Source organism: Sciurus carolinensis, chromosome 18, assembly GCF_902686445.1.
Source record: "Sciurus carolinensis chromosome 18, mSciCar1.2, whole genome shotgun sequence".
Lineage (NCBI taxonomy): Eukaryota > Metazoa > Chordata > Mammalia > Rodentia > Sciuridae > Sciurus > Sciurus carolinensis.
This window is the reverse complement of record NC_062230.1, coordinates 8,983,936-9,006,565: the sequence shown is the minus strand read 5'-3', so window position 1 is coordinate 9,006,565 and position 22,630 is coordinate 8,983,936. Positions and strand designations below refer to the sequence as shown.

At 47.4% G+C, this 22,630-nt stretch overlaps 3 protein-coding genes across 7 annotated transcripts in view; 1 reads left to right on the top strand and 2 right to left on the bottom strand.

Moving 5' to 3' along the window:
- Nucleotides 1-2,212: 2,212 nt before the first annotated feature.
- Nucleotides 2,213-13,416, bottom strand: Pdap1 (PDGFA associated protein 1). Its single transcript, XM_047533022.1, has 6 exons — nucleotides 13,132-13,416; nucleotides 10,123-10,214; nucleotides 8,807-8,914; nucleotides 6,613-6,734; nucleotides 4,398-4,549; nucleotides 2,213-3,110 (listed from the first exon to the last, which is right to left on the bottom strand). The coding sequence occupies exons 1-6, from the start codon at nucleotides 13,142-13,144 to the stop codon at nucleotides 3,052-3,054; spliced, it is 546 nt and encodes a 181-aa protein (XP_047388978.1). The 5' UTR covers nucleotides 13,145-13,416; the 3' UTR covers nucleotides 2,213-3,051.
- Bud31 (BUD31 homolog) lies at nucleotides 13,225-21,075 on the top strand. Of its 4 annotated transcripts, none has more exons than XM_047533023.1 (6): nucleotides 13,225-13,599; nucleotides 14,479-14,617; nucleotides 15,306-15,428; nucleotides 18,978-19,100; nucleotides 19,295-19,461; nucleotides 20,859-21,075. In XM_047533023.1, the coding sequence occupies exons 3-6, from the start codon at nucleotides 15,335-15,337 to the stop codon at nucleotides 20,907-20,909; spliced, it is 435 nt and encodes a 144-aa protein (XP_047388979.1). In that variant the 5' UTR covers nucleotides 13,225-13,599; nucleotides 14,479-14,617; nucleotides 15,306-15,334; the 3' UTR covers nucleotides 20,910-21,075. The 4 variants fall into 4 exon arrangements, with proteins under 4 accessions (XP_047388979.1, XP_047388981.1, XP_047388980.1 ...); XM_047533025.1 differs by lacking the exon at nucleotides 13,225-13,599 and adding an exon at nucleotides 13,737-13,755; XM_047533024.1 differs by lacking the exon at nucleotides 13,225-13,599 and adding an exon at nucleotides 13,911-14,316.
- Nucleotides 17,785-22,630, bottom strand: part of Ptcd1 (pentatricopeptide repeat domain 1) — a 19,972-nt gene continuing 15,126 nt past the window's right edge. For both annotated transcript variants that reach the window (XM_047533014.1, XM_047533015.1), the window contains 2 exons: nucleotides 21,477-21,655; nucleotides 17,785-21,046 (listed from right to left, as the gene is read on the bottom strand). In XM_047533014.1, coding sequence (XP_047388970.1) covers nucleotides 20,980-21,046; nucleotides 21,477-21,655 — 246 coding nt within the window. In that variant the 3' untranslated portion in view covers nucleotides 17,785-20,979. The remainder of the gene's footprint in view (nucleotides 21,047-21,476; nucleotides 21,656-22,630) is intronic.

The window sequence follows — 22,630 nt, the reverse complement described above, 5'->3', positions numbered from 1 at the left end:
GGAGGCATTCGCACCCTTTTTGCAGCTTTCTTCTGATAGGCAAACAGGGCCCCTAGCAACACCCAACCAGTGGTTCTTCCTCCTCCCAGACCCTGAGCAGCACCTCCCACTACCATTGCCATGGACCCCAGGCGCCTCCTGCAGGAACTCTGCAGAAGCACGCTGACCTTCCACATCAGACTTGCAGCCTATTTCAGAAAAAAGCACAAGTGTTGGCTTTAAAATGACAGATCTGGAGCTGGACACAGTGGCACACACTTGTAATCAAGTCACTTAGGAGGCTGAGACAGGACTGAGAGTTCCACCTCAGCCCAGGCAACTCAGTGAGACTCCATGGTGGGGTGGGGGGACAGGTTCTGAGGCTGGGGCTGAGTGGTAGAATGCTTGCCTAGCATGTGTGAGGCCCTCAACACTGTGTAATGGTGGTGTTGGGGAGTGACACAGGTTCCTAAGTGTTCCCCTAAGCAGGGAAAGGCACTACATGGCACTGTCAGGGTAGGACTGGGCTCCTCCAAGGCTGGCAGGTAGCAGGCCCAGTCCAGGAAGGAGAATGATCCTGGACCCTACTCTGTGCTGTGCATCAGCAATGTTCACTAGGACCCCTGGCTAGATTTGCCGGGCCTTCCTTTGCCATGCCCTGCTTGGTACTGAGGGGACAAAAGGCAGAATTGCTATTGCCAAGCTCACAGTCTTGTTGGGGAGGCAGATGATGATAACCCAAGTGTCCAGGAGAGGTCAGACCAAGGCACAGCATGAACAAAGGGCTGTGAGCAGAAGCGTGGGCCTTCAGGGAGTTGAAGGACTGAGGTGAGGCTGGAAAGGCCCACCAGCTCCTGGCAGCTCCGGGCAACACGCAGGCCATGGCTAGGTCTGCATTCCAGAGACCAGATGAGGAACCCAAGAGGAGGATGCAGCAGTATTTTTGTGTGAGATGGTACAGTGGGACAGGTGAAGGTGGGATGGCAGCTGACACCTACCTGGTTTAGGTGACTAGGTAGACTAGGTGACTTGGTAGTAGAAGAGTTGGACAGGTCCTAACAGACACAAAGCACTGTGTCCCCATCTTGGGAAGGACCTGTTCTTCCCATTTTAATGTAAATGGGAAGGACCATTTTAAAGAGTAAAACTGGGGACTGAGATGTATTTCAGTGACAACATTTGCCTAACATGCATGAGGTCCTAGTACTGCTAAAACATACCAGAGAAAGATGTTACAAAGTCCCACAGGCACAAAGTGGCAGAGCCAGGATTTAAAGACAGGTCTGACTTCTAAACCCAACTACAGTGGTATCTGCTAGGAGTGTCTCTGGTGGAGCCACAGAGTAACGCTCCCAGCTCACAGGTGCTCTTGTGCACACATCACCCACGTATCCAGCAAGACCTGTAAACCCATACTCCTAGACTTGCAGATCCCACGAAGTCCTTGCCTCTGGCCTCTAAGGTGTCTTAAGCACCAGAGGAATCTTGCAAAGCCCTGACTCTTCATGCCAGCCATTCACAGACCTCCTCCAGCTTCCAGCACCCACCTTAAAGGACACCTACCTCATTACTGCCCAGTCTCAGAGCCGGCAATGGGAACCTCGTCAAACAGCTACCACTTCTTCCATCTTGTCAGAGAACTTCATTTCATGGCCATAGACGAACCTGGGGAACTGCTACATAACCTCCAGGGCCACAGGAAGACATTGCCCTTTGAGGTAATTCCTGCTCCTCAGGGGTCAGGGTTTGCAGGACACTAGAGCAAGATGCAGATGTTGGCACTGGAATCTCTCCGTGGGATCCAAGGGCATGTAGTAAGAGGTCACTGAGAATCAGGAACTCAATGCCATTTCTGCTACTAAATCATTTCACCTGATCTTGGGCAAACCACACCACCCCCCACCCACATTCTGCTTTGCACCCAGTGACATCAACACACCCTCTAATCTTTCAGGACCATACACAAAGGATGCTCTTCACAAGGTAAAGAACCCTTCAGATGGGTACAGGGACAGAACAGGTACTGTGGGGTTACCTTTCACTAGACCTGAATCTGTAGCAACGCACTTGCTGACATTAAGCTTCAGTTTTCCAACTGACAGTCCCCACCATAAAAAATGGTAAAAACTAAATGCAGTAATAGTGCTCAGCTTTTGAGAGGCTTCTACTAGCACAAAATTGGGCTGTTACCACCAGGGGGCACCTGGAGAAGGTGGCCTGTGCTGTTCCAGCCTGCTGAGGGACCAGGACCAATTCCTGCATACTGCACATGCTGCCCGAAGAAGGTTTGCTATGTGCCCTGAACCTTATTGGTGCACCTACCTGAGTGCCACCACGAGTAAAAATGGCTTGGGCACAGGAGCCAAAAGACAGATTGCAAAACAAGGATTACGATAATGTCAAGTTTAATCTGCCAAATATACAAGTTGAATTTGTGGAGCATGTTTTGCCTGGGTGCTGCACAGTAAACAGAGGTTTTCGTTGAAATGATCGATGGGTAGGGTTAAAAATGGGCACTAGCCCTTGGCCAGATGGGTGGGAATGAGGCGGGGAAGGGCAGAGGAGAGGCCTCAGAGGGGACTGGCCAGGTACGAGCCATGACCCTCAGGGACCCAGGAGCACAGGCTCCCAGATAACAGCCTCTCTGAGTGAGCACCCAGGCAACACAGACTGGGGCTGGTTGTCACAAACTTATCAGCAGCTTGCCCTGGCACGACCACCGACTAACGTGCACTCTACCGGACAAATGGAAGCTCTTCTTACCCCACCTCCCAGGCGCCCCCCGCCCCCCAACCAGGGTTCTGAATTCTAAAAACAGCAAAAACATTCAAATGGTTACATATGAAATGCTGTCCTGCATCTTTCTGTCTCAAAGATAGCAGCTGCCCCCTCCCCCCCAGCCCCCCACATCCCCCCAAACGATTTCTGTGCCAAGATGAAGAGGAGGCCCCAGGCCGTGGGGGGCTCCTGGCCGTGAGGGGCTGCTGCAGTGGCACCAGGGCGCAGGGCAGGTGGCACAGCAGGGGTCCTGGCGGCACGGCCCAGCCCCTGGCCTCTCCTCCATGGCCGTGCTTACTTATTCAGTGAGAGCGACTGCATCCGTTTTCCTGACAAAGTCGCATCGTCTTTTGCTGAGGAGTGGGAGGGGAGGGGAGGAGTTAGAACAAAACAAACCCACCCCCCTGCCCGCCCCAAACCCACAGAGCTTCATGTCTGGGAGGCTTCAAAACACTGTACACAGCTGGTAGGTGTGGCAGGGACCAGAGAAGGGCCCAGGCTGACAACCCCTGTGGGAGAGGATTTCTGCTGAGGTTACATGACCCAGGAACCTAGACATTCCTGAAGTGTTTGAGGGGCTGCCATCACTTTATCTAAAGCTGCCCCCTCCACAAAGACCCACTAATATGCTATCTAGTGGGTACTGGAAACTTTTCCCTACGTCCTTGGGAGAACCCCATAATTCCAACCTCTCCTCATGGGTTCTGAAGTTAAAATATCAAATCAGCAACAATATTCAGAGTCACACAAGAAGTCCTTTTCTGCCTGGAGTTTGTCAAGCAAGCTGGGTCAGATAATCAGATCTCCAGAGTGGTAACAATGCCCCTGAGCAACGGATGCCCATTTCGAGGTCTCAGTTTCCTCATAATTTGGCAAAGAGGCAGGACAGCAGGATCTCTACGGGCTTTCAGGCCCCAGAAGAGATGGTTAAGTAGAATATAGCCAGGTGTGCTGGCACAGGCCTGTAATCCCAGTGAATTGGGAGGCAGAGGTAGGAGGATCACAAATTTGAGGACAGCCTCAGCAACTTAGCAAGGCCCTGTCTTAAAATAAAAACCAAAAAGGGCTGGGGATGTGGCTCAGTCGTAAACCTCTGAGTTCAACTCCCAGTACTTAAAAAAAAAAAAAAAAAAAAAAAAAGTAAAAAGTCAACTATCTATAAACCAACCAATCCCCCACAGTTACCCTCACCTCCTCTGGTAGGGCATGGGGAAGAGAAGCACCTGGGCTGGATGTCACCACCTCCCAATCTGGGTGGATGTAAGGTAGTGACTCCAGGCAGTGATCCTGGCTTCACAAGGCCCCAAAGACCTTAGCAGAACCTTCTAGCCTCAAAGGTCTGTACTGGTACTGAGACCTGTGGCTGTCAGAGGCAGTAACTGCTCTCACGGCTCTGCCGAGACTCCAAACCATATCAGACTCCATGATGCTGCTGGACCCTCCCAAGAACCCTGAGGAGTATGAGCAGGGGGATCCCTCTCTGCCTGTACACATGGAGCAGGTCTCTACTAGACAACTTGGTCAGGCAGCTGTAAGTCCTTACCCCTTCCCTACCTCACAGACAAGAACAAGTGCAAGGTTTGGTGGCTTGCCTGGAAGAGTCAGGCAGCCATACCTGGTGCCAGCAGTCCAGGACTTACCTTTCCTCTCCTCTTCTTTCTTCCTTGCCGCCTCTTCCCGCTGTTTCCGGATGATAGCCAGCCGGGCAAGGTCAGCCTTGGCCTGCTCTGTCTTCCCAGCTAAATGCATTTTCATGTAGCGCTCTTTTGCTTTCTGCTTCTCTATTTCTTCTCTGTTTGGATAAAATGGTGTCAGAGGGGACGTATTCCCCAATACTGTAAGCTGAGCTGGAAGTAGGAGCCAGAATGAAGGCTAAGCGCTCAGGAAGGACTGGGCTCATGTAGAAGAGGGACTTGACTCTGTGATCCCTGTTTGATGGACACTCAGCAAATAAGCAAGCAGAAGGAATGAGCTCAGATGGCAAACACCTGTGAGAAAGCCTTGGCACGAGAGGGGACAATGTCTGGTTGCAGGGACACAGGAGGATAACTGATAGCTTCTAACTTGAGTCTAGTGGCCACAGTGAAAAACGAACTGTGTGTTCCAGAGAAAATGACCTGGATGAAAGTACTGAAAACCACACTTTATAAGGAACAGAGAAATAAATGGACCAAGTAACCACAGGGCAGAGGATGAGGGCCACAGATGGGAACGAGACATTCAATCTCAGGTCATCTTTACAACAGCTCAGTTTGCATGAGGGCTGCTAACCAAAGGAGTGAACCCCCTCAACAGGAATAAAAGCTGGACTCCAGAGACAAAGATGTTAGCAATCACCCCACTAAAGAGTGTGGAGACAGCCATTAGTTTTTCTGAGGATTTTCTTCCCAAGCCCAAGACTCTGAACAAGAGGAGACACTCTTCAGGGCATGCAGTCAGTGTCCCCTTTGCACTCATCTGGAGAAGCCAAGTGTTGAAGGAGGGGAGAGGAGTTGGCCTCCCAGAAGCCTTCAAAGTCCACAGGGCTGAGGAGTAATGAGAAACAAGGCATGAAGCCCAGCAAGAGTAGATGGGAGAGAAACACAGCCATCAGGAATGGGATGAGCAGAAGTCTCACCCAGGAGACTGGACAAGCAGGGACAAGACAGTCTGCTGCAGAAGTGAGATGACGACACCCGTCAGCCTGGCAGATCCTACTCTAGCAGGGATGTGCCAACTCAGATACCTCTGAGTCCTCAGAAATGAGCAAGTCTGCCCCAAGGCTCTGCAGGACCCCCTTAGTGCCAGGCAGAGTGCTAGCCTTCAAGGTTATTATTTCTGCAACCCCAAAAGGCAGAAGCAGCAAGGGCAGTAACTCGTCCAAGGTTGCTCTATGGTGAAGTGGCAGAATGTGCCACTAAAGGGCACTAAAGCCATTCTTCTCTGGGAAGGCCAGCACCAGCCCAGCTGGCTGGGTGTCTGTTGAAGCTACTGGAGGGATAGGGAGATAAGGAGGGTCCTTCATGGTCTTCGATCACATCCCAAGCTCACAGGACTTCCCTGTGGAGTTTTCATAGACGTGTTCCTAGGCATCCTGGTATGCATAGGATGGTGAATTGAAATCCTAGCAGTTTGATAAGGAGAGACTAGGGTTGCTTTTCCCAGTGGCCTTCAACCTCTTAAAAAGGCCCTGGTGGCCATCGAAAATCAGGGCACTGAGGCTGGGGGTGTAGCTCAGTGATACAGCAGAAATACAAGACCCCCAGCACCACACATCAGGAAAAAAACAAAAACAACAAGAAAAAGCTACTTCTTATCAAGGACTTACTTTAGTACTAGGTCTCAACCTTCACACAACTCCTAAGGAAGGCAGCTCCATTTTCACATGAAACTCAGAAGTACCTGGGGCAGCTGGCTGAGCTGAGCAACATCTCCCTGTACTATGCTGAGCTGCCTTCTATGAGACGCCCCCGTCGCCCAATCCCCATGGCCACTATGGGTGGATGCAGGAAACAGTAAGATCGGGCTAGAGAAGGGAAATCTCCCCAAGGGAGTGCTCTGGAGGAAGAGACTAGAGGGTATCCCTTGCAGCCCCAGGCCATTTCTTCAGATGCAATGTTCAAGTCTGAATCTGCAGTTCTATTTTCCTTGATATCATGTATCTATAGGTAAACAAAATGTGTTTATTATTATTATTTATATATTTATTTATGTATTTTTTGAGAAGCTACTGTAAAGCCTTTGGTGTATGAGATGAAGCAGAAATAAACAACGTAGCTGGAGAACATCCACATCCCAACTACTGGATACTCCAACAACCCACAGCCTCCCACCCCAGCCTGTGTGCTGTCACAAGACCTCCCCAGCAGACTTTACCGTTCTCTCCTTGACAGCTCTTTTGGCCCATCCAGATCCAGCTGCGTGACCTTTTTGGTTGTCTGTGCCACCCGGTTGGGGTTCTCAATGTCGATGAGCCCTTCTACGCCTTTGCGCTTTTGCTAGGACAAGGCAAGAAGCTGGCTGTTGGAGAAGTTTAGGTCCTGCAGAGCCCCTGAAGGTCATTCCCACCATCTCCCAAGAGCCCATCTGGATGGGGACAAACTCCTGTTCCATCTCCAGCCCTTGGGATGCTTGGCCCAAGTCTCAAGTGGGGACAGCACACAGGCGTATCTTCACCAGTCTGTGAGGGGCAAGGAAAATGAGCATGTGCAACGAGGGCCCAATCTATGCCAAGCCCCAGCAACTGGAGGCTATTATCCCAGTTTTAGAGACAAAAGAACATCTCAGGGTTAAATAACTTGCTCAAAATCAACCAGGAAACAGACAGTAGACGTAAGGAGAGCTCCAGCCCAACTCAGAAGCTCCCAAAACAAACTATTCCTCCAGTTCCTCCAGAAGCAATTTTCCATGGAATCCCAGGCCTGATTCTTCCTCCAACATATGCTGGATCCCCAGGCAAGGTGAGCCAAGAATGTGTGTTCTCACGACTAACTCCAGTCCCCACCCATCACAGAAAATGGATGGGAAATGGAACTTGAGAATCGAAGTGATTGCTGCATCACAGAGTTTATGTGTTTGGAAGCTGGTTCAAGGGCCTAAAGCCTGCACCTCTTACCTCCTCTGGGGAAGTTCAGGAAGAAACAAGAACAGACTCCAGCAGGTTTGGTCAGTTTCCGACTCTGCCAATCTAATCTTATGTTATATACGAGTCTGAATTGCCACAATGAAGCCCACCATTCTGTATAATTAATATGTGCAAATAAAAAAATCCTACCTTTTCTCCTTAAATGACCAGGGATACAGTTCCAAATGCCAATCAATCTGACCACTCTACAGAGCTCCACATACCTACTTCTAATCTAGCTCCCTATTTATATCTCCATTCAGATGCCTTACACCAGAATGTATCTAAGACAGAACTTGAGATTCACACCTCACCTGCTTCTCTTAATTTTAGGCATACCATTGATTTCTCATTCCTTCAAAAACCCACAAATATGGCCTGAATCTGTCCACTCTTATCCACTGCTACTGTTATCACCCCAGCATAAACCACAATTTCTTCTCTAGACACATTGCCATCTCCTTGCCTCCCTTAACACGCTACAATTCACTTGCACCGAGACCAAAATCATCTTTTCAAAGCAAACCTGGTCAGTTCTCCCAATCAAGGCCTCAACCAGCTGCCCATTTCCCATGGTAATAAAACCCAACCCCCTTCAACAGCTACACAGGTGCTGCACTTGCCAACCTCTCCTCCTTCACCCCAGATCATTCCACTCCTTACCCCCAAGCCAAAGCTCTACAGGCCCTTTCTGCTCCTTGACCTAGCTATGCTTGTTCCTACCCCAGCGCTGTTGCATTTGCTAATCTGGTTGCCTCAATTGCTCTGCACACCAGTTTTGACATGGCTGGCTCCATTCTGTTTCTTATCTCAGTTTCTAAGTTACCTCACCACTATAACACTATTCTACATAACTGTTGTCACGGTGTTTTATTCATAACACTTATCATTACTTGAATTTATACTGTTCATTTTGCATTTCTTTATAGTTTGTTATCTCCCCATTTAGAATGCAAATCCATGGAACCAGGCACGGTGGTGCACACCTATAATCCCAGCAACTTGGAAAGCTGAGGCAAGAGGACTGTGAGTTCCAAGACAAGCCTCAGTAACTTAATGAGACCCAGTCTGGCTCAGTGATTAAGCACTCCTGAGTTCATCTCCAATGGAAAAAAAAAAAAGAATGTAAAACCTTGCTGGGCATGGTGGCACATGCCTGTAATACCAGACTCTCAGGTGACTGAGGCACGACAATCACAAATTTGAAGGCAAACTTAGCAACTTAGTGAGACCCTGTCTCAAAATAAAAAATTAAAATGGCTGGGGATGTAGCTCAGTGATAGAGTGACTCCTGGGTTCAATCCCCAGTACCACACACACACAAAAGAAATGAAACCCTTAATAGCAAGGATTTTGTCTGCATTACCATTAGGGCTGGTCGTAAATGGTTCTCAGTATATGTCTACTGAATGAGCCCAGGTTACAGGACCCCGTCAAACTCAGTACCTGGTAGTCATCATCTTCATCCTCACTCTCATCTGAGTCTAGAGATTTCTTCTCCTTTTTGGGGTCACCTGCAGCCCCATCACCACCTTCTTCTTGTTCCTCTTCTTCCTGTTCAGAAATGGACAACCTGCAGAATCAAAAATGCAAAACAAACCCCCAAGACTGTGACCCCCTACCACCACACAACTGTGAACTTTGACAATACACCTCTGGAAGGCTGGTACCAACTATGACAAGGAAACTGTTCTACGCTCCTGGCCCAGAAGTCCAGTGAGCCCCTTACACAGTTGCAAAAGGCCCTGTTCCTTGCAGCCACCTTGGATAGCCCGGCAAAGAAGTTTACCTCTCAAGGTCAGAAAGAACCAGCTATGGGTCTGAAAACCAGCCGGCTGTCCCATCTGTTGCACACAGCTGCCAAATCGTACTGGCTTTGCTGGGCAGGTACTCCTTGGTTCTACAGTCCTAGTCAGTCCTGCCCACATACTGCCCTGCTGCACCAGCTTCCCAAGACCACACCTTGGCATGTAGCCTTCTTCCACATTTCTTGCCTTCCCATCAAAACAAAAACAAAACAAGACAAAACAAAACCCTGATAAAAAACCTTATATCCTTCCACTCTTAGCACTTGCTCAAACCTTTTTCAAGGTTCTTCTCAGCTGCCAGCTCCACAATGAGGCTCATCCAGACCTCTACCTAGAAGTGGTTTCTTCCTTCTGGGGGCAGGGGGGTTTTGGAGGTCTGACTGTGCTCTCTTGGGCTCTGAATTCAAGCACAGATCTATAGTGTGGTAGGGGATGTGGACACCAAAAATGAGCTGGACAAAGTACTGCAGGACCAGAGGAGACAGTATGGACTGGAGAGCATGTGGGTAGCACCATCAAGAGTCACAGAAGAGGAGATGTTGAACAAAGCTGGGAGCAATGAACACAATGGGGATGTGGAACGGCAGGGCAGCATGCTGTGCTGAGTGTGGCAAGTGGTCCTACGGTTGCAACAAAGAAATGGGAGCTGTAGGGAACTCCAGTTCCAGATGGACAGAAGCTGGTAGAGTCCCCAGAAGGCAGGCAACTAAGCAACTGCTGCCAAGTGGACCAAGTTGTTTCTAATCAAACCAGTCACAGGATGGTCCCCCTCTAGTGTGGCTGGTTGCCAGAACTCTCACCTGCTATCCACTACCCTCCCAACCCGTAGTGGGGCTGTAGTTTATCCAAGGGCTGTTGGCTTACCCTTAGTCCTCACCTGGCTTCTCCGGGAGCCAAAGAAGCCAGGCATCACCCTGAGTCATTGGAGTGGCTGGACAGATTATACATACTCACCCTGGCCTTCTGCTTTTCAGCCTGGAGCTGGGCATCGATCTCCTCTGGGCTCGTATACTGCCTTGCCCGGCCTTTGTGGCCTCCCTTTCTCCCTGTGCAAGGAGCAGTTTAGGAAGGTGAGAGAAAGTAGCTATCTTATAACATTTTCCAAAAGGGTTGTGTCCTGCTTGGGGTACTCTCATCAGAGGCTGCAGCTAAGCACCAACCAAACCTGTACCTTCCTTATACTCATGTGTTCAAGGGACACAAGAAGCAACTCATGACTACCTAATACAAGCTGTGTGGTAGGTGCACGATCCCACAAATAAATCCTGGGGACATGTGCATGGCACAGAGTGACTGGCTAAATCCCCTATTCCCTTAGAATCCAAACATAGTAGATTTACACACAGACATAAAAACATGTAATATTTATGCCTCTGCTGTCACTATGGAACTTTTTACTTGCAATGTTGTCACAGCCATGAGCTCATTTGATTCTCAGAACAAACCTATGGTTCAAGAGGCACTGTAGGTTTAATTCTGTAAACAAGGCGACTTAAATCAAAGCAGAATGGTGATCAGTAAGAATTTTGGAGTCCAAAATCTGGACTCCAAATGCTTGGACTCCAAATGCCAGCTCCACCACTTCCCTAGATTTGGGACTTTGGGCAGGTATTTAACCTCCTAAGTATCAGTTTCCTCATCTGAGTCCCTACTTGATAGGGCTGCCATGAAGATGGATTAATTAACATATGCAAAGCTGCTGGAATGGTGCTGTGCACTGGATAAACACTACAAAAATGTCTGCTAAGACTGTTACTTTTCTAATATACCATTTGGTGGGAAAACAAGAGCCAAAAAAAAACCACTTTACAGCAAATGTCAGAAGAGAAAAAAAATATTTCATGTTCATCTTAGTGGTATAGGAGAAAGAGAATACGTAAGGAGAAATGACCCCAAAACCTGTTAGCAAAAACTCCACTTGGAATTCACCTGACAAAAAAAGTTAAAAGGGAAAATAAAGTAAACTATAGTTCGAGAGATAAAAATGTGAATAGCAACAAAAGTTCATCTAAGAATGAGTTTTATATCCTGACCCTCTTAAGCCAGAACTAGACTGCCAAAGTCATCTGCCTTTTGTGGCAGGGTGTCATTTCCTCTGCTGGTCCTGGAGGATGAAGAGGTGGCTGGCTGTAGCCTCAATCCCAACACAGGATCTCTCCTAGAAGCTGAGACCCACCTGATTCCAGAGGGTTCCACATTGTGAGCAGAGAATCTCTAATTAGACAGTCAGAGTTGCTCCAGACTCTAGAGACAGTAGCAGAGATCCTGGCCTCCTCTGATTTCCTAGACAGCAGCTGGAGAGCCATAATTGGGCTGCTACAGCCCACACCACCCATTTTTAATGACTACCTGGTTCCCAGGAGTATCTAAACTATACTCATGAAAGGCCCTGTTTAAAAACCAAGCTTGTTTAAAAAAAAAAAAAATCCTTTCTTGCCCTCTTAATATTCCAAGCAATGGTAACAATTCATTACTGGTTATTACAGGCTCCACTACACTTGGCTATGGCGTATTGACTTTAGCTTGCTCTACTGTAACTTTTATCAGAGGCACTTCAAGACCCCCCCCCAAAAAAAAAGCATAATTGGTCCTTTACTCTTGGGGAATTTCATATTCTTAAAACCTTCATGTTTTCTTGTTTTCTTGTGCTTTTTCAAGTAAATTAACCCAAGCAAGAAAAACCTGTCTGCCTGTAAAAATTTTCACAAAAGACCAAGTGAGTAAGTCATGATTCCATATTTAAAATTTTCTAATTGTAACCTCCAAACTTGGAGCCAGAAATACTCATTTAGTATTCCCACAGCCTTTTACAGATGAAAAGTGTAGGGAACCTAAGAGACATGGCTCTTCCAGTCTCAGAATAAATCAGCAAAGAGTTAGGTTTAAATAGACTCAGCTCTGTAAAGCCTAAATGTAGCATCAGAAGTAATTCAGGTTTGAAAAATTCCAGGCAGATGCTCCTGTGGGCTGAGTGCATTAACCAGCATAACATGTAAGGTACCAATATTAACTGAACATCTGTTCTATGCCAGAAGCTAGAAAGGCACTTTGCCATTTTAGCCAGGCATTCAATCACAGCCAACTCGAAAAGCTAACAATTATCACCCTGGTATTCTAGAAGAAGAAGAGAGAGGTGGAAAAAGTTAAATAAGTAGTTAAAGACCACTGAGTTGGGCTATGATATAGGTGAGATTCAAAAGGAAGATCGCTGATTCTGAAAGGGAAAAAGAATGGAAGACGGCCCACAACGTACTGGGAAGTCACGGATTTTCTAGTTCAAGAGCAAGCCAAACTCTGCTACAAACAGTAATTTTTAATGCCTACTGGGCAAACCACTGCTTGGCGCTGTATCGCGCACCCTCCGTGGATTACCTAGTCTAAGTCTCTCATCAGTACTATGAGGTAAATGCAATCACTGCTCCTACTTGCAAATGAGAAAACTGAGAAACAAAGAAGTTCTACGACTGGCTCGGAGGCACACACTCAGCTGCTGCCGAATGCGGGAATGAAAGCCAGGTCTGCCAGGCTCCAGAGCATCATGTGAAGTCTCATCAGGCTGGCCTGGCTGAGCGGGAGCCCGACAGGGCCCACATTTAACGCGCGAGGCAGGCAGGCCCGGCACACACGCGGGACGCGGTGACTCAGTCTCTGGGCAGCCTGGAAGTGGGAGGAAACTCCAGACCCACCAGGCTTGGAGAAGCGCGCCCGGGTCCGTCTTTCCGCGCCGACGAGAACCAGGGCCTCTGAATGGCCTAAGACTCGGGAGGGAGTAGCTCTGGACCACCACGGTCCCCAGTTTCCCCACCGGGACAATCGGGCGTCGAGGCCCGGGCCTGGCTCTCAGCCGGCGCCGACGGCGTCCCTTTGCGCCTGTCTGCGAGAAGCCCGCGGGCTGAGGGGGCAGCGAGAGCCGGCCCCAGGACGCCCCTCCAGGACCGCAGGCCACGCGCGCCCGCCCCTCACCTCCTTTAGGCATCGCGGCTCCGGAGGCTGCGGCGGCGGCGCCTCGAACTGACACCGGAACCGGAAATACCTTGGGCTCGACTTCTTCCGCCCGACCCAGTTCCCTCCACGCGCCGCCGCCGCTGCCGCCGCCGCAGTCGCCGCAGTCGCCGCGAGGACCGGGACCTCGCGGAGGCCGGCGCACGAAGTCGGACTGTCCCGTGAGCCGCCTGAGTCTAGTTCAGGGCTACAGCGCCCCTACTCTCCCCGCTTGGGGAGACGCGTAGCCTTGCTGGCCACCTCCCGGGAAGTGAGGACAAGAGGCGACAGCAGCGCCGAAATTCTATACAGGCAGCACTACGGACACCTAACGTGACGTAATCTCCGCGCGAGTTGGGGCGGGGCTCCGCGGGGTTTCATCCTGAAAAGACCCCGGAGGGGCGGAAGTCGTCAATAGAGCAGCGGCGGCCTTAGGTGCCTGGGTTTCCGGTGAGTGTTTTTTCTCTGTTCCCGAGTATTGTACTTTGGCAACTGCCGGGGCCGACACCTGAGGTCCAAGCGGGACGGGAGGGCAATCTGAGCGTCTGGACCGAGAGACCGGAGTCGGCGCCTTTTTCGTTCTACCGAGGTCATGGTAGATTTGAGGTCTTTCCTCTTGACTTTTCACACCGTTTTCTCTACCGGATCCTTTTTCTGAGTACTGCTTGTTTTTCTAGACCCAGTTTAGATCCCGTCCTTTTTATGACCCTTCCCTCCATTCCTGGCTGTAACATCTTTGCTCCTCCTCACCTCTTTTCCAGCCTGAGATCGCCCAACACCTCTTTCCTCTTGGTCTGCTTACCTCCCCCGAAAGCCTTCCTGTGAATACCAGGTTGGACTAGGGCCCTCGAATTTCCCTGGATCAAAGGAAAGTGATTCTCTTGTTACCGGCTCTTGCCCTGGAGCAGGATCAGATTCCATCCATCTCTCACCTCTGCGCAGGACCACTGATTTAGGAATCAGGAGCCCCTATTCAGAGTCAGAATTTGACAGTTTCCAGCTTTGCGACCCTGACTCCACTCTTAGTCTGATTCCTCATCTGTAAGGTTATGGAGAGATTATGAGAAGAGGCGCACAGGAGTAGGGGTGAGGCCTTATAGAGTGTCGGGGATCTTAAAGTGGGACGAACTGAATGAATTTGGGAGAGATGAGCCTCCTATGTTAAAGGTAAGAGATAACCTGAGCTCTCATTGCCAGCTAGGAAATGCCATGTAGTCCGAAAAATATTCTTTGCTGTTTAGATTTGGACTTTCCTATTGTATGGACTTTACCTGTTCTTTGGGTCTGAAAGTAACTGACTACCAGCTAATCTACTCCCTCATTTTACAGATGAGACTGAAGATCAAGGAGGGAAAGTGAGCTCTCTCCAAAGTCACGAAGTAATTGGTAGAGTTGAATAAGAATCTAAGCCTGTAACTGCAGAGACCCAGAGAACTTTCTATTACACTCCTGGGAAAGAGAGCCTAAGGTACTGTGGCTTAGTAGCTATCTTTTCCCTTTTAAACATTCATCCCTTTTGCTCCTTCAGCTGTAGCCCTCACACTATTGTAACTGCCTTTTCACTTGTCTTTGTCTCTACTGTAAGGTCACCTTCTAAGGTAGAGGCTGTGCTTTAATTGCTTATTCTGTATTCCCAGTAACCAGTACAAGACCAGGATATAGACATTAGTTAATAATAATAGCAGAGGGGCTAGAGTTATGGCTCAGTGGTAGAGCACTTGCCTGGGATGTGTGAGGCCCTGGGTTCAATCCTCAGCACTGCATATAAATAAATAAATAAAATAAAACATCCATTGACAACTAAAAAATATTTTAAAACATAACAGCAGAAATGTCTGTTAAGCATACTACACATCAGGCATGTTACATTATGACATGAATTATAATAATTCACAATGACCCCATAAGGTAAGGTCTTAACCCCATTTTACAGATGAAGAAACCAAGATTTATGGAGGTTAAGTAGTTTTCTAAAGATCACAGTGAGTAAGTAGCAGAACCAAGATTTGAACCCAGGCAATCTAGATGCTGAGCTCCTTCCTTTAGTTACTACCCTGGGCCTCCTCAAGGAAGTGAATGTGTAACAAAACAGTGGCTGGCAGAGGCCTTGAATAATCTGAGACTCAGAAACCAATTAATTTAATTTTCTCCCCCAGATCTTTGTACATTATCTTGTGGGAGGAAAATGCCTAAAGTCAAAAGAAGCAGGAAAGCTCCCCCAGATGGCTGGGAGTTGATTGAGCCAACACTGGATGAATTAGATCAAAAGATGAGAGAAGGTGAGTGGGCTGCTTCTGTGGCGGGCTTCAGAGGGTTGTGGGCTTAGGTACCTCTGGGGCCAGGCACAGACTCACTGTAGCAAGCTGACACTGGCATGCTTTGTTTATTAACTCAGAATGCTGAAAGAACTGGAAAGTACAATAAATTGATGAAATGGTCCTCAAAAAAGTTGTGTTGACCAACTTCAATACAGAGCTTGAGGGAATATAGGTCAAATAGTCTACCTATAATTACTTAGTATTTTGGTTGTGTGTTTAAAATCATGTATGGTTACTTGCAAATGCTACTCTTTTTCACGTTTTAGGAAACATTTTTATTCACTTTCTTGTGACCTGGGTCTTTGACACTATTCTCTTCATCAGTCTTTGCATCATCTAGGAGTTTCCTAGACTGCACTACTGTTACTTTCTTCTAAATGGTGTGTGATCTTGCACTTTGTGAACCTATGTGGTATGCTATGTTTGAAATTTGTATCTGAAACCACAAGTCTGAATTGCTATTTAAAGCAACTCTTTTTGTAGTGCTGAGATGGAACTTGGGCTCTTGTGCATACTAGGCAAGTGCTTTACCACTGAGCTATATGTCCTCCAACCCCTAAAGCCACCTTTTAAATGCTTTTTTAGAACAAATCAAACTACTGTTATTATGAGGTCATACCTTCAGCAATCATTACTAAGTCAGTGTTAAATTACTTTGCTTCCTGTTTTCACAACTAGTATTGCCAAGTAACTTCTATTAAATTCCCAGAACTTGCAGTTGACAAGGTTTGGTTCTTCTCCAAACAGCCCTGTGTCAAGATAAAGGAAATGGAAGTGAGCTGGAATTAAAAACAAACAAACAAAACTACTCCTCTTTTAGGGGTGACTCTTTTTCTTTTCTTTTTTGGTGGTGCTGGGAATTGGACCCAAGACAAGGATTGATTTTTGAGAGGGTTAGTTTACCTTGTATTTAGATATATGTGATTTTTAAAAAAATCGTTCTTAGTCGTAGATGGACACAATACCTTTATTTATTTTTACATGATGCTGAGGATTGAACCCAGTGCCTCATGTGTGCTAGGTGAACACTATACCACTGAGCCACAGCCCCAGCCCTTTTTTTTTTTTTTTTTTTTTTTTTTTTAATTTCCAAAAAGTAGTCTTTCTTCTCGGAGTTATTTAATTAATTTATTTATTTAACCCAGGGGCACTTAACCACTGAGTCACATCCCCAGCCCTTTTTATTTTGAGAGGGTCTCACTAAGTTGCCAAGGCTGGCATTGAACTTGTGATTCTCCTGCCTCAGCCTCAGGAGCTGCTGGGATTACAGGCATGTACCACCACACACAGCTCTCCTGTTTTTATTTATGTTATGGTCTTTTGGCATTTCTTTGCTCTCTCATTGTTGATTAACACATAGGCTTCAGACCTAGTTCATATTCTTATTTTCACTATAACAAAAACCCGAGTATATACCTGGCTTTATTGTTGGGAAGTCATGGGCTCTGGGGACAAAGCAGACTGGAGAGAGGCAAAAGCTAGAGCCTAGAGCCGATTTCACCACATGGGAATGCAGGCTTAGTCTCCAGATTTGCCAGATTGAAAAAAAGGGGGATGTCAAGGATGGCTACTCAGAGAAGGGATGAGCTTCAGGGTGGGCAGATGAGGATTTCAGATCTGGACAGGTAAAATCTGAGGTGTTTTCAAGAACCAAGACTATACAGATGTCCAGGGTACAGGACTTTTCTGACCCACTGCCATTCCTTGAGCACCTAGAGCAAGGCATCCCCATAGCAAGGCTTGCTGGGTCCTTCACACCTGACTTTTTGCTTCAGTTACAGACTTGTTTGTTGAACTAAATTATAAAAACTAAGTAATAGAATGGCTTACAGTTTGGCGGAAAATGGAGGTATGATTTTCTTGATTGCTTCTTGCCTCTCCTTTGCCCTAAACACTGAGAGGTGATAGACAAAGGTCTACTTGTAATTTCAGAGAGAACTGCCTTGCAGCGGGTGTGAGTTCCTTCCGCTCTACGTGCATTGAAGGAGTTGTCTCCTTCACACCTGTGCTGAAATCCTTTAGGCTGGTGGTTTGTTTTGGCTCTTCCTGAGCCCTAAAGGATTTTGGCAGGAAAATGAAACTGGAGGTACCTTAAGGATGATCAGAATGCACCTCTGTAGACCCAGGATATTTTGAGAAAGTATTATGCTATAGAAAGAGATCCAGAGAGACAGACAAACCAGGGTGTTGAGAGGTCATTGTTGAATGGTTTTTATTTATTTATTTTATTTTTTGGTACTGGGAATTGAACTCAGGGGCACTTGACCACTGAGCCACATCCCCAGCCCTATATTATATTTTATTTAGAAACAGGGTCTCACTGAGTTGCTTAGGGCCTTGCTGAGTTGCTGAGCCTGGCTTTAAACTTGAGATCCTCCTGCCTCAGCTTTCCAAGCTGCTAGAATTACAGGCATGCACCACCATGCCTAGCTTGTTAAATGACTTTTTTATATCTACATTTTCTGATTTATCTAATCTAAAAGACTAAATTAAAAATATGTTCAGCTTTCCTTTTAATATTATTTTATTACTATAAATCACACACTATAAAATTGACCCCTTTAAAGTGTATGTTCAGAGACTGTGCAGCCACAGTTCTACATTTCAAGGTTCATCCATGTTGAAGCCTGTATCAGTACTTCATTCTTTTCTATGGCTGAATAATATTCCATTGTATGAATAGACCACACACTATTTATCCATCGCTCCCCCACTCCAGTATCAGGGCTTGAACTCAGGGTTACTTAACCACTAAGCCACATCCCCAACCCTTTTTTGTGTTTTATTTGGATATAGGGTCTCACTAAGTCGCTTAGGGTCTTGATGAATTGTTGAGGCTGGCTTTGAACTCGAGATTCTCCTGCCTTAGCCTCCCGAGCTGCTGGGATTACGTGTGTGCGTCACCACGTCCAGCTGTTTATCCATTCTTGAGTTGATGGACATTTGGGTTGTTTCTACTTTTTTGGCTTCTACAAATAGTCATGTACAAGTCTGCATATGTATGTATGTTTTCAATACTCTGGTATGTATTTAAGAGTGGAATTGCTGGGTCATATGGTAACTCCTTAGGTTTGACTTTTTTGGGGGGGCGGGTAGGGATTGAACCCAGGGGTGCTTTACCACTGAGCTACATTCCAAGCCCTTTCTTATCTTTCATTTGAGGCAGTGTCCTCCTCATTTGCTTGACTGGCCTCAGATTTGTGATCCTCCTGCCTTAGCCTCTGAGTTGCTGGGATTATAGACATGCACCACAATGCCCATATATATTTAACTTCTTGAGGAATTGCCAGACTCTTCCACAGCAGCTTCACTATTTCATATTGCCACCAGCAGTGTATGGAGTCTGTTTTCTCCATGTTGTCCCTAACACTTGTTAATGTCCATCATTTTGCCATCTTAGTGGGTATAAAGTTGTATTTATTCATTATATGTAGTTATTGGAAAAAAAACATTGTCCTGTGCAGACTAATTCTGCTCCCCAAAGCAAACATATACTTTTTTTCTCCCCAGCTGAAACAGAACCTCATGAGGGAAAAAGAAAAGTGGAATCTCTGTGGCCCATTTTCAGGATCCACCACCAGAAAACCCGCTATATCTTTGACCTCTTTTATAAGCGGAAAGCCATAAGCAGAGGTAATTGGCTAAGTTCTTTCTTAACCCTTTGAATTTAAATAGCTTTCAAAATTAAGCAGATTCTCGTGCTTGCAACCTCAGCAAGCATCATGAGTTTTTTTACCACTAAAAATGGGCAAATTTTTCTTTTGACTTAAGGGTGGAGGCAGGTTTGTTACACCATGATCTGATGCCCTTTCCCCATCTTTTGACAGAACTCTATGAGTATTGTATTAAAGAAGGTTATGCAGACAAAAATTTGATTGCAAAGTGGAAAAAGCAGGGATATGAGAACTTGTGCTGCCTGCGGTGCATTCAGACTCGGGACACCAATTTTGGGACTAACTGCATTTGCCGGGTTCCCAAAAGCAAGCTGGAAGTGGTAATGCCTGATGATCAAATTTGATGTTGTTTTCACTTCAAAACTCTATAAACTAATTGACTCCAAGGGGGCTTATAGCATTTGTTTTGGCTGGAATGCCATTTTGTCACTGGAATCCTGCTGGCCATCCCTCCCAGGAGTGAGACCCCTGTTCAGGGATCCATGCTAGGTGGGGCTTAGTAATCTTGTTAGGTCTTTGGGTCAGTCTCAAGTCTTACCTTTGGGCAAGTAACAACCCTTTCCTTATTTAGGAAGTGGAGGTGGCAGTACCTGCCCCTGTGGTGGTATGAAGCTACATTAGGGAAGGGTGGCTGGTCAGTTGGAGTTCCTGTCCCTTTTAATGTCACCACTTACTTCTTGTCAGAACTTTCACAGCTAGGCAGGGCACCACGGGAATGGTGCTGGGTGTATAACAGTAGCTGAGCTCAGGGCTTGAGCCCCTTTTAAATGAAGCTGCAGAACAAGGCAGACATTAGATACTGGCACTTAGTGGTGATGTTGTATAGCCTCTTGGCCAGGTTGTTGGCCCAGCCGGAGGTCAGGCCAGATATACCATCTCTCAGCTTGGCCATTTCCCCCCCTAGCTTCCCACAGGTGCCTTATTCCATGGGCCCCTTTATGCTGCAGTGAGTGAGTTCCTAGAGCTTTGGCTCAGTGCTGCAGGTGGTAACTCAGCAGGTAGCTGTCTGCCCGCACCATGTGGAAGCTCAGACATGAGCGTACTCAACAGTGGGAAGGGCTGCCTCTGGAGGGAAGGCTGCGTGTGAGCATGAGGGTGGGGGTGGCAGAGCAGCAGAAGCCCTGTCCTGAGAGCCCCAGGATTCCACGGGGGTGTTAGGGCAGGGGTGCTGCTTCACACTTAACAGAGGCTACCTTTGACTTGGCTGGGTTTCAGCAGAGGATATTGTTTGCTAACTCTTGCTCCTCAAAAAAAGAGCTTGAAAAAATAAAATGAACACAAACCACTGCTCTAGGGCCTTTAGTCTGCTGGCCAGACAAGACCGTCCTGCAGGCCACAGTAACTCAAGTAACCTTTCCGCCCCAGTGTCCCAGCAGACAGGTGCCATGAGGCCCCTGGCACTGAGCCCTCTGAGCAGTAGCACCCACCTTAGCCCACAAGTAGAGTAATGAGACTCATCCACACAGATTTTTTTTTCCTTTTTGGCAGTTGTGTATGTTGAATTTGCATAAATTAAACACACACAAATGTAACTTCAGTGTGAACAGTAGCTGTTCGCATGGTCATGAGGGCACTGAAGTTCCCCTGTCAGAACTATCCAGCAGAGGTTTCTGAAAGGTGTTCTGCAGGAAGTACTGCTGGTGCCCTTCATAGCAGAAGGGGGTGGGGTATGTGGGTGTGTGGCCAGGTGCAGCAACTCAGCTGTCCTCTGTTGCAGGGCCGCATCATCGAGTGCACACACTGTGGCTGTCGGGGCTGCTCTGGTTGAGGCCTCTGGGCCTGGCCCTCTCCGCCCTGGACTTTGGACCGTGCCACCCGATTCTCGGGAGCAGCTCTTCTCAGCAGTGCCTCAGGCGTGTCGGAGCACCTCTACAGGTGAAGGCTTTGGTGTTCACCAGGTGTGATCTGTAAAAATAAAACCTGAAACCTCTCGGGCCCTGTGTCCATTCTTTCAGAGCAGCAAACTGGAACCTGGTGGGGGGTGCCAGGCCCCAGGGAACAGACACCTTTATGACTTAGTCCTGGCTCCACCTCATAGGTACTGTGTAACCACAAACAAGTTACTTTGCTCATCAGTGATGGGGATGACAGTCTCCCAGGTGAAACTGACCTGGGATGGTGCGCAGAGGTGGCCTAGATTGCTCTTGAACCTGCTGTGAACTTGGGCACCTTGGGCCTAGTGTTTGTCCTCATAGCTGTACCCATAAAATACTGCAGTCCCAACTCAGGGAAGGTACCAGCACGTTTGCTCGTTTTTAATATGGAAGGGACTCTGGGTGCTCCTGACAAGCACCGAGAGGTCCAGGCACTTTATTCTAGCTGTGCACTCTGTTACCTGCCCCCAAGGACTCCATCTACACCAGCATCCCTGACAGAGTCTTGGTCGCTCTTGGGCTTGGTCCGGAACTCCTGCCAGGGATGGGGGGTTTCCTCTGCTGGCATCACTTTCAGCCACTGCTTATAATAAGCTCGGAAGCCATCAATCTTCTCCAAATAAGTGTTCTTCCCTTTGTACTGTAATTGGAAAAGCACTGGGATTCAGAGAAGTCCTGATGATCAGAATCACTGTCATCTTTAGCTATTCTCACACCCTGGCAGCTGGCTCAGGCCTGGGGGAAGCTGGTCCCTACTGTTTTTGCTTCCAGGAGGCTACAGGGGACAGGGCAGAAAAACTGTTAACATTCAACATGAGAGTTTGCTACCATTAAGGAAGAAATTCGGGCCAGGTATGGTGGCAGATGCCTGTAATCCCAGTGATTCTGGAGGCTAAAGGCAGGAGGATCTTAAATTCAAAGCCAACCTTAGTAATTTAGCAAGGCCCTTAGCAACTTGTCGAGACCAGGTCTAAAAATTAAAAAGGGCTGGGGATGTAGCTCGGTAGTGAAGTGCTCCTGGGTTCAATCCCCAGTACCATAAAAAATTCCAGGCAAAGTTGTTCCATGTAGCAGGCCAGACCACCATCTGTCCAACAGCCATCTTACCTCATGAATGTGGACTGTGCTGTTCTTCAACCTATGGATGTCAGAGTCCCCCAAACTAGAATGACTGTGTCCCACCAACTCTACCTTCCCCAGAACACAGCCTCCGACTCCCTCTCACCTATCACCTTGGGACTACTGCAGCCATCTCCATGGAAGGGAGATAAGAAAAGGAGGAAGGAGACACACCAGGTACTGTTGGAATAAAGGGGTGGGGATACATAAAAAATAGGCAGAAGAATGATCAGAGATAGCCATTACCACATATGATAAAAGGTTTGGTTAAAAAGATTTTTAGCAATTCTAAACTTGAATGTACCTAATATAGCCAGAGTACAAAAATAGCAAAACCTGACAATCACAAACAAATATAAACCATTATGTTTCCATCATAGGGAGTCTGTGATTTGAATACAGGAAACTTTAGGCCTCAGGTAGTCTTGTGATTATTGAAGACACCTAGTGGTAGAGATGACCCACTAACCAGAAAATGTTTGCAATATGCAACGGA